Source organism: Triticum aestivum, chromosome 1D (genome assembly GCF_018294505.1).
Source record: "Triticum aestivum cultivar Chinese Spring chromosome 1D, IWGSC CS RefSeq v2.1, whole genome shotgun sequence".
In the NCBI taxonomy this organism is placed as follows: domain Eukaryota; kingdom Viridiplantae; phylum Streptophyta; class Magnoliopsida; order Poales; family Poaceae; genus Triticum; species Triticum aestivum.
In genome coordinates, this window is record NC_057796.1 from 12,246,556 (window position 1) to 12,255,454 (window position 8,899).

At 43.1% G+C, this 8,899-nt stretch overlaps 2 protein-coding genes across 4 annotated transcripts in view; one reads left to right on the plus strand and one right to left on the minus strand.

Annotated features, from left to right (window-relative positions):
• The window catches only part of LOC123156984 (branched-chain-amino-acid aminotransferase-like protein 1), a 23,959-nt gene extending 21,836 nt beyond the window's left edge, over positions 1-2,123 (minus strand). The window contains exon 1 of the mRNA XM_044575199.1: positions 2,112-2,123. Within this exon, the coding sequence (XP_044431134.1) occupies positions 2,112-2,123 (12 nt within the window). The remainder of the gene's footprint in view (positions 1-2,111) is intronic.
• LOC123162905 (protein DETOXIFICATION 40) lies at positions 1,834-7,055 on the plus strand. 3 transcript variants are annotated; one of them, XM_044580677.1, is made up of 8 exons: positions 1,834-2,457; positions 3,457-4,088; positions 4,187-4,243; positions 4,461-4,699; positions 4,778-4,896; positions 4,985-5,071; positions 5,440-5,557; positions 6,697-7,055. In XM_044580677.1, exons 1-7 carry the CDS (start codon positions 2,122-2,124, stop codon positions 5,506-5,508), a joined length of 1,539 nt encoding a protein of 512 aa, XP_044436612.1. In that variant the 5' UTR covers positions 1,834-2,121; the 3' UTR covers positions 5,509-5,557; positions 6,697-7,055. The 3 variants fall into 3 exon arrangements, with proteins under 3 accessions (XP_044436612.1, XP_044436605.1, XP_044436598.1); XM_044580670.1 differs by lacking the exon at positions 6,697-7,055 and adding an exon at positions 6,028-6,627; XM_044580663.1 differs by having other exon boundaries at positions 1,835-2,457; positions 6,700-7,055.
• The last annotated feature ends 1,844 nt before the right edge of the window (positions 7,056-8,899 follow it).

Here is an 8,899-nt window from a genome sequence, read left to right on the forward strand (position 1 = left end):
CAATATGTGACAATTTTGAAGGCAATTTTATGACGTATACCACCAGAAGCAATCACCACTTTATCTATACCTACTTTTTTTACTAAATAAATAAATAAATTACTGATAAAGCAAGGTGCGTTTCTTTGATTTTTTTCATCCGTTCACCGCCGAAAAGATTTTTCTTTTATTTAAGGTGTTACTAAATTTTTTTGCGTCCGTCTGTTCAAAAAGAATAATGATTTGTCCAGAATTTCGTATCTGGGCCACTCGAGCTCTGGCCCAGCGAAACAAGCCCACTTAATTTACTGCCCACGTAGTGGGGCAAACACTATTTGCCGCTCTGTGCGCTATTTTGTTGGGGCTTCGCCCAGGGCGCCCAAGACTGGGTCGGCTTATTTTCTTTTTTTCTTTACTTATTATTTTTATTTTTATTTCTTGTTTATTTTTCTTTTTTACCATTGATTATGATTTTTTTGCTTTTTTGAAAATACAAAAAAGTTAGAATTTCAATTTTGGTTAAATTTCCAAAAACTTTTCAGAAATTTAAAACAAATACTTTTTGAAATTATTTTTTTGGAATTTTATTTTTCTCGCTCCAAAAGTTGTTCAAAGTTTTTTCCCCAAATTTTCTTGACCTTTTCAAAAAACGGTTACATTTTAGAAAATGTTCGAAATTCAGGAAAAAATATTATATTAATAAAATGTTCACAAATTGAAAATAATGTTCCGAGCTGAAGACCCATTTTCTAAAATTGTTCTGAATGTTGAAAACATGTTCCTATTTTTTTAAAAAATCACCAATTCAAAAAAATTAGTGATTTTACAAAAGGTTCATGTTTTCAAAAAAAGCTTGTAAGTTTCAAAAAATGTTCCCATTTCATAGTATCTACCCCGTTGCAACCCACAGGCATATGTGCTAGTATTATGATAAGATAGCCATGCACACGCGTGCGGTGTGGCCGCTCGCTCCTCCCGTGCCTTGCCGATTTCCATGATGGATGGATCCGGCGTCCAGCCAGCCTGCAGCGACAACCATCCACATATTATAACCCGGCAGAAAGCAGGCCCCACAGCGCCCACAGTTGCCCATGAAGCACGTACGCATGCACGCATGCACGGTGCACTTGCTCGTGTTCCATGCCCACAGGCCACGTACTATAGTCGCCCATGCAACAGTGCTGCATTACTGCTAGCTACTCACGCATTAACTGATCGGATCTGTAAGGGTGACCAGCCAAAACGTAAAATAATACTCCTACATTAATTAAATGTGGTAAAAGATGACAACGGTTTGGTTAATTAATTGAAAAAGAAACGTAGGAATTTCTGTTAAACGGAGGTGAAACATGTTACAAACCTGGAACTCAGACAAAATTGGCGTGCGTGCACTGGAGCAGATTTTTTTGTGAACAATATTTTTATTGCTCAGTAATAAGGAGTTACAATCACGTCGTACAATGTCAAGTACTTCCTTGGTCCCGATCCAAGCTATACCGCAGTTTGAACTCGTGCCCTCCTGAAGTTGGCCATAAAATGACTAGCTAGATTTTGAGTATGTCGAATGTGAGTAATTCAAGAACCACGTTCCTCTAGATTATCCTTGATCTTCTTATAACTAGAAAAGCAATATTTAAACTTATTTGTTTCACTAATCTGCATCATTCTTACGAAATAAACTAAGATTAAAAAGATTGATGTTACTACTGACCTTAGTGTACCTCTAATTACACATGATCGTAAGTTCACATGCACCATATGACGTTGCATCTCGGCCGTACTCACCAGAAACGTGATGTGTGATGGTTTCTTTATCTTTTCTTGAGGGTGAGGTGTTACAGTTTCTGGTCGCAAGGCTTAGCTGGTAGCTCCAGACCCTTGGCACGTCCCAGGCCCGTGGGATGGCGCGCGCATAAACTGGATCGTGGCGATCCTTTTTGGTTTCTGTGATGCTGCGGTTGTGGAGTAGGAGAGAAGACAGAAAAGACGCGCGAATTACGAGTTGGCGCCGGGTGATTGCGTTTCCCCATCCCCGTGTCTTCCTCTACCTCGTGCTCGCGTTGCGTTCATAAGAGAGCGAGAGAGTGGATCACTGCCGGAAACCAACGCTCTCCATCCCCGCAGTTGCTCACAGCCGGCGCCATGGACGCCGCGGAGAGCAACGACACCACCAAGCTGCAGACCCCGCTGCTGCTGCCGACACCGCCGCCGCCGATGGCCGGCAGTGACGGCGGGGAGCGGCGGCTGGAGAGCATCCTGGGCGACGGGTCGGCTCCGTGGGCGAGGAGGATGTGCGCGGCGACGGCGGTGGAGCTGCCGATGCTGGCGCGGCTGGCGGCGCCGGCCGTGCTGGTGTACATGATCAACTACCTCATGTCCATGTCGACGCAGATCTTCGCCGGCCACCTCGGCACGCTCGAGCTCGCCGCCGCCTCCCTCGGCAACACCGGCGTCCAGATGTTCGCCTACGGCCTCATGGTAAGTGCCACTAGGTCTCTCAGTTAACCACGCTCAAACAGTTGATCGCCCCTCTAATGTCGGTGCTCAGTACTGCTATTAGTCAGTGAGTCCGAGTGTTACTTCATGATCGGGAAAAAAAAGAAAGTCCACCAGCAGAATCCACGTGCTGCCGACGAAACCGATCTTATCTCGCGATCCGGCTCTGGGTTTCGGGGAGCCACGTACGTGTCAATCCATGTGCAGATTTTATTGTGTTCACCTACTAACTACTACTCCTATAATAATATGGATTCTATATTTGTAGCGTGTCGACGTTGCGTTACATCTGTCCATTTCTTCTTTGACGCGTGTGAATCGATACTTGTAGCAAGTCGTACGCGTTTGAATCTATATGGATTTTATATTTGGATCAAAAATATTCTATTGTATCACTCACTCTTTTTGTTGGAAATTCTTTCATCACTCACTCTTGTCATTCACTCCATTTATTGGTAATTCTTTCTGGTTGGCCCTATGTTGGTTTTGCACAGCTTGTGTATATTAGTTATTGCAACTAAAGCGACTTATCCGCAACTCGAAATGATTTGCTGCTTTCAGATCCTATATACTTAAATAGATGATCCCCATCACTTCTATTTATCTTAACATGCATACATGTCACCTCATCACACGTACCACCTTATCAACTTTACTGCTTTTATTTCTCTCAAGCATGCATGCATAGAAAACTAATTGTGTCAACATGCACGCATCACGTAAAGCCCAATATATATGTCAACATGCATAAGAAATATTACTTATGAAAATCAAATACAATAAATCATATTCGTGTCATATTCAAATTCAAGAGAAAAAAATTCACGTGTTCTCGCTGCAACATGTGGGGTAGCCACACTAGGCATCGTTTTGCTTTCTTTTAGGACATCCTTCTACTAGTTCTAATCATATAAATAATAGATAAAAAGATAAATATATAGATGGGTTACATGGAATTGACGAACTAGGCAACAAATGCAGCTTGGTATGGGGAGCGCGGTGGAGACATTGTGCGGGCAGGCATACGGCGCGAGCAAATTTGACATGTTGGGCATCTACATGCAACGCTCCACAGTCTTGCTCATGGCGACCGGCATCCCGCTCGCCGCCCTCTACGCCTTCTCCCGGCCCATCCTTATCCTGCTCGGCGAGTCACCGGAGATCGCCCGCGCCGCGGGCATCTTCGTGTACGGCCTCATCCCGCAGATCTTCGCCTATGCGGTCAACTTCCCCATCCAGAAGTTCATGCAGGCGCAAAGCATCATGGCCCCGAGCGCCTACATCTCCGCCGTGACGCTCGTCGTCCACGTCGTCCTTAGCTACCTCGCCGTCTACAAGTTTGGTCTGGGGATCTTGGGTGCCTCCCTCATTCTTAGCGCCAGCTGGTGGATCATCGTCATCGCGCAGTTCATCTACGTTGTCACCAGCAGCCGGTGCCAGCTCACGTGGACTGGGTTCTCCGTGAGGGCCTTCTCTGGCCTGCCCCAGTTTTTTCGGTTGTCCATTGCCTCCGCCGTCATGCTCTGTCTCGAGGCTTGGTACTTCCAGATACTCGTGCTCATTGCTGGCCTCCTCAAGAACCCTGAATTGTCGCTTGCATCGCTCTCCATCTGGTAATCACTTTCTTTAATGAAAACTTTTAACTACCAGATATGATTATGGGTATGTATATGTCTCAGCTTATAAATCTCATGTGCTTGTGTGTTTGCAGCATGACCATTTCAGGGTGGGCAATCATGATTTCTTTTGGATTCAACGCAGCAGCCAGGTAAAGTTACTAAGGTCTCTTTCTTTTAATTAGGTAAAAAGTTACTAAGGTTTCTTTTCATCAAAGGGAATTTCACTCAATCGTTATATCGAGCTAATACAACCGCACTGCATGAATACCCGGCCTCAACATAACGTGATGCATGCAGCCAATTTGGCAAGAAAATTAACAACTTGGAGAAATATAATGTTTCAATGTGTGTTTATAACATGTACAGCGTGAGGGTCAGCAATGAGCTTGGAGCTGGAAACCCCAAGTCAGCAGCATTCTCAGTGGTGGTAGGGACGATGGTGTCCTTCACCTTGTCACTGATAATCTCGGTGGTCATCCTGCTCTGTCGTGACTATATCAGTTACATCTATGCTGACGGGGAGGACGTGGCAGCGGAGGTGTCCAAGCTGACGCCGCTGCTGGCACTAACCGTCATCCTCAATGGTATCCAACCCGTACTATCAGGTAAACATAAAACAATTTATAATTGGCTCGTTAATTGTGCGCTGCCATTGTGACACTGACATGGATGTTCATAATTAGGGATGGCCGTGGGATGCGGTTGGCAAGCGTTCGTCGCCTACGTTAACGTGGGATGCTACTATGTCGTCGGCGTCCCCTTGGGTTGCCTCCTTGGCTTCTACTTCGACCTCGGCGCGGCGGTAAGGCCTCAATCCGTGCAAGGCTCTTTATAACTATACACCGCCTGCGTGCATACCTTTTTTGATGAGTGGATGACACAAAATGTAGGGCATATGGTGTGGTATGATTGGAGGTACTTTCATGCAGACCGTCATCCTAGTGTGGGTTACCATCAGGACAAATTGGGACAGCGAGGTACGTACGTACGTTTGGGATTTACCTCGATTGTAATGAATCACTAGCTAGGTTTTAGTTATGGTACGTAACCATCTATACATAAGAAGTAAAAATAACCATGAGTTCATGATACAATGACAGAACAATAATATTAGGCTCAACAGGGCACACAGTAGTTAAAGATCATGATATACACAATTTTTTAACACAAACTAAAGAAGTACTGATAAATAAGTCATATATTACACAGTTAAACAACCAAATAACACCAGTGCACACTAATAAATTATGTTTTATTATTTCTCAAGGGAAATTGGATTATAATCTAGTACTATAGATATAGTTCCCTACTTTAAGAGCTATCTTCTGTTCTGATTGCATTGCAGGTGGCCGAAGCAATGAAAAGATTACACAAGTGGGAAGACAAGAAACCTCTATTAGCTGTCGAGGAATGAAAGAAGGATTTAAATAAGAATTCCAGAGCTTCATAAGCAGGATTGGAAGGTATGTAATCCAAGATCATTTCGAGAAACGTCTTAGTAGTTCGTTGTCCAAACACATATCCGATGGTGGGCGTTTGGTCTTGTTTAATTCAGTGTTGAGTAGTGTCCCCATCTTTGTGATGTCCCTTTTCACATCCCGAAAGGGGTTCCAAAGTGGATAAGTTTTTATTGGTCTCGCTTCTTTTGGCAGTTCGGCATAAATGAATATATCATTTAGCACGATGGGTGATTTGTCCCTAAGGACCATGGCAACCTTGGGATTCAAGAATCAGAAGTAGAGAATAAGTGACTATTGACTAAGTGTTTTTTTAAGTTGTTAATGAAGGTTGAGTTTGGTATAGTTGCTCTTGCGAAAAAATCTTTGGGTCAAAACCACTTATATCGGTTAAGTTCCACCCAACGGACATACGTTTTGGAAGGGTCTACTGAGAGTTAAGCATGCATTCTTTCAATTTGGTATGTTTGTTGTAGGGAATGAAGAATCAGTGAGATTTTTCAGAGGACAAATGGATTGGGGATGTGCTCCTTGTAGCTAGGGGATAATTAATACGTATTGTTCATTATAAGGATGCCACTGTAATTGTTGTTCTTGGAGTGGAAAACCCACTAGTTGACATTTTGTTGGGCTCTCCGTTTTAGCAGCATTTAGCGGAGTGCAATGATATCGTCCACAAGGCTGTGAAGATGCAACTAACTTAGCAGCATGAGTCATTTAAGTGGGACCTTCATACAGTTGGGGTTATTCCTGTATACTCCATGTACTTTGCTTTAATGGATATACGGGTCAAGATTAAATCTAAGTGATTATGGTGCCTTAAATTACATCTAAGCATTAAGGTGTTCCTTAAGAACAACTTGTTTAAACGGGAAACACAAAGTAGCTTATGTTATGTATATGAAACTATCATCCAACGTCTTTTTTACTGTGGTTTGGCACGTATTGTATCATGCGTTGTTTTTACTTGGCTTCTAATATCACCTCACCTTGTATCATTTCACATATTTTTTGCCTTGACAGCGGGAGGTAGATAAATCATTGAGACAACTTATTTTTTGTGTGGCAATAGCGATTATTTAGTCTATTTGGCTATGGATAAATGGCATTATGTTTGACAAAAAGAAACTTTAATATTTGTGTAGCAGTTGGTTGCGGCATGGACGTTGCTACAAAATATGAGAGCCAGTGGAGCTTGGCGCCAAGAAACTTGAGTGGATTATTATGGAGTTTATAACCCTATTTGGATGGCGTGCAGGCTTCTTAGTATTTATAATAGTCTTGGTTGGCATGTTACATCCTTCTATCCATGGATTGTCCTGTGTTTTTGGTTTTCTCTCTTTCTGGCGAAGCCATTGTATAGCAACGTTGTAATAAGTAATTCTATATCACTGGTAGAAAAAAGCCCTTTAGTCCCGGTTCGCAACAGCCTTTAGTCCCGGCTGTGCAACCGGGACTAAATATGCGCGACTAAAGACCCTCCCCTTTAGTCGCGCCTCTTACGGACCGCGACTAAAGGCTTTAGTCCCGGTTCTTGTGGCTGACCGGGACTAAAGGCCCGTCCACGTGGGCGCCCGTGGTCCGTCGGGGCGGAGGACCTTTAGTCCCGGTTCTCGTGGCCAACCGGGACTAAAGGGCTCCTCCGCAGGTTTAGGGTTTTAGCCCCCCTAAACCTGGTTTCTTTTTAGTTTGGAGTGTTTTATTTCTTTTATATTATATTTTGTGTTTTATTTTAATTTTGATAAAGTTTCAGTACACATATTTTACGCTACTATATACATGCATATGAAATTTCAAACAAGAAGAATTCAAGAGGAATATATAATATATATTCAATCTCGGGTGACCATATACAACTTCGAACAAGTTTCCATACACAATTAGGATGGATGACCATATACAACTTCGTACAAGTTTCAATCTCGGGTATGCATATAAATTTCTTCGTCCTCGGTATAGTGTTCTCCTTTAGGATTGATGACTTCCCTCATGAAAAATCCTGCTAATTCTTCTTGAATTGGTCGGAAGCGAGCTTCTGGACTAAGCCTCCTCCGCAAGTTATCCGTCGCGTTCCGCACGCTATCTGATGCCTTCCGCTCAGTGGTGTGTCTCCGGATGTTCTCACAAACATAGTATCCACATAGATTGGTCCCCGGTGGCTGCTTATCCACATTAACTAACCTTCTGAAATCTAGCTCATGTTTGAATTCACCGACAATTTCTTCTGAGAACCGTCTCCAAACCCTACAGGGCAAAGAAAATTAAATGAATAAGGGAGTTATTAGTTACTTGATATTAGGAAATGAACGAAAGAGACCGATCGATATAGAGCTCAAATGATTGAAAATAATTACTTTTGCAGCATTTTTCTCATGTCGGCCCAACGCTTTGGATCCGAATCCATAGAGTCCATGATTAGAACTCTGGAGGTGTGAAGTTCAATATTTAGCAGAATCCAGTGGAACCTGCGGACACGTTACATGCACAGTCATGCATAACTCATCGATTAGACATACCATGCATGGAGTAAACAAAAGAGAATGGGCACAAGAGAGAAACACTCACCCAAAATGGTAAGGAAATAGAATATGACTTTTGAGTTGATGCTTTCTAAGAAACTTGTACAGGTCTTTCTCCACGTCTTCGGGGTGATGTTGTAACACATGTCCATTAACGATATGTAGGTCAATGAACCCAACATCATGGATATTTCTTATTTTGCATTCCCAAATCTTCAATCTGCATAATAGCGTACACAACAATATAGTTAGGACAATATATATATATATATATATATAGTGCAGGCAATGAAGAACGAGATGAGGTAGAAATAAATCACTTACAGAACGTAGCAACTCAGCATAGATTTGTCGAGGTCGCAGATTGAACAGCTGGAACAATTCACTCATATGAACTTCTACAGAGTACCGTTTGGTGTGATGCTCATCTGTAACATCCGCATAAACATATTCTTTGTCGGCCCATGTTATGAATTGCTTGTACCAACGTAGCAGATTTCGCATTTGTGGTGGTAGACTCTTTTCCCGCGCAGGCTCGACGAGAGGCCCATTCCGCACATATTGTAATGCTATCTCACATACTGGCGCATCCTCAAGGCCTAAGAAGGCACGAAGAGTCAAACCCATCTCGGACGCTTGTTTCATGGCACCCGCTACAGTCAATCCAAGTGCTGCCGCAGCTGCTATGATCTCGGGGTCCTCTTCCGGACCGGCTTTCACTATGAGCGGGGGGATCGATTGTTTCTTCTGCATCCCGAGCTGGTCAACTTGTTTCCCGCTTTTTTTACTTTCTTCTTTCTCCTCCTTCAATATTTTTGCTTGCCTACGA